Source organism: Penaeus japonicus, unplaced genomic scaffold (genome assembly GCF_977035675.1).
Source record: "Penaeus japonicus unplaced genomic scaffold, GWHDUDI00000001_assembly GWHDUDI00000007, whole genome shotgun sequence".
Classification (NCBI taxonomy): Eukaryota; Metazoa; Arthropoda; class Malacostraca; order Decapoda; family Penaeidae; genus Penaeus; species Penaeus japonicus.
Window position 1 is genome coordinate 33,887,229 of NW_028234409.1, and position 1,062 is coordinate 33,888,290.

At 69.7% G+C, this 1,062-nt stretch overlaps 1 protein-coding gene across 1 annotated transcript in view; it reads right to left on the bottom strand.

Moving 5' to 3' along the window:
* The window catches only part of LOC122247679 (uncharacterized), a 61,138-nt gene extending 60,526 nt beyond the window's left edge, over nucleotides 1–612 (bottom strand). Inside the window, exon 1 of the mRNA XM_043007180.2 lies at nucleotides 1–612. This exon is cut by the window's left edge and continues 351 nt beyond it. Coding sequence (XP_042863114.2) covers nucleotides 1–211 — 211 coding nt within the window. The 5' untranslated portion in view covers nucleotides 212–612.
* Between the last annotated feature and the right edge of the window lie 450 nt (nucleotides 613–1,062).

Below are 1,062 nucleotides of genomic sequence, written 5' to 3' on the forward strand. Positions count from 1 at the left end.
CCTCCACGACCTGGGACGACGACGGCGGGTCGTGGGCGCCGCCGTCGGGGGGCGACAAGCGCTGCTCCCTGCCCGCCGCTTCGCCCGCGGCAGACGCCTCATGCTGCGCCTGCTGGAGGAGGTCTGGGGCGGCGAGGACCACGGCGCCCCCGGCCAGCGCCGCCGCAAGCACCATCACGATCACGCCCGCGCGCCCCATCACGCCCACCATTAGCCTTCTCGCCGCTGCAGCACGTGTCACGGCCAGAATCCCTGGCGCTCCCTCACGCCTCACGGGTCCCCGGCGCCTCACAACACCTCACACTCACTCTGAGCAGCGATGACGCAACTTTCCCCGGCCGCCGCCGCCGCCTCACCATCGGGGGCTGCCACAGGTGGGCCTCGGCGGACAACACAGTGCTACACCGTGGGCGCCGCCGCTGCGAGTGGGCCCCGGGCGCGCGAGGGCGGGGGGCAAAAAGTCGGCGCTTCGTCGGTCGGTCGGAGCGGAACTGCGCGCGTCGGGACGGTCGCTCTCGCCGGTCGGCCGGGACAACTCGCACTGGCGGCGAGCTCCTCCGCGCCGCCTATAAACACCACGACTCGGCGCTGCGGAGGACTCGCCCGAGCTGTGATAATCGCGCCCAAGATCAAACACGCCGACTCCTCGCAGCTCCGGCGGCATCCTTTGATCTCCTCCAAACCAGCCGACTCCCCCACGCCCTCCCCCCTCCCCTCCCCTCCCCCCCTACTCGCTCCCGCTCCCTCCTTCACGTGGAAGCAGCGCCCTCTCTCTCCCTCCCTCCCCTCCCCAAGCCCCAACTCCCTCCCTCCCTCCCTCCCTTTCTATCCCTGCCCCCCTTCCCTCCCCTCCCCCCTACCTCCTCCTCGCCACCTTCAACCCCCTCTCGAAGCAGGACCCCTTGTCCCCTTCGTTCGCCCCACCCCCCTCACCCCTCCCCCCCACCGCAGGATTTCACTTAAAGCCCTCATTTTGCACACACGATTTCCGAGCAGTGGTTTACGACGCGCTTCTGGCGTGAGCCTACGCCAGTGGCAACTCTTGTGCTCCGTCTGTGTACG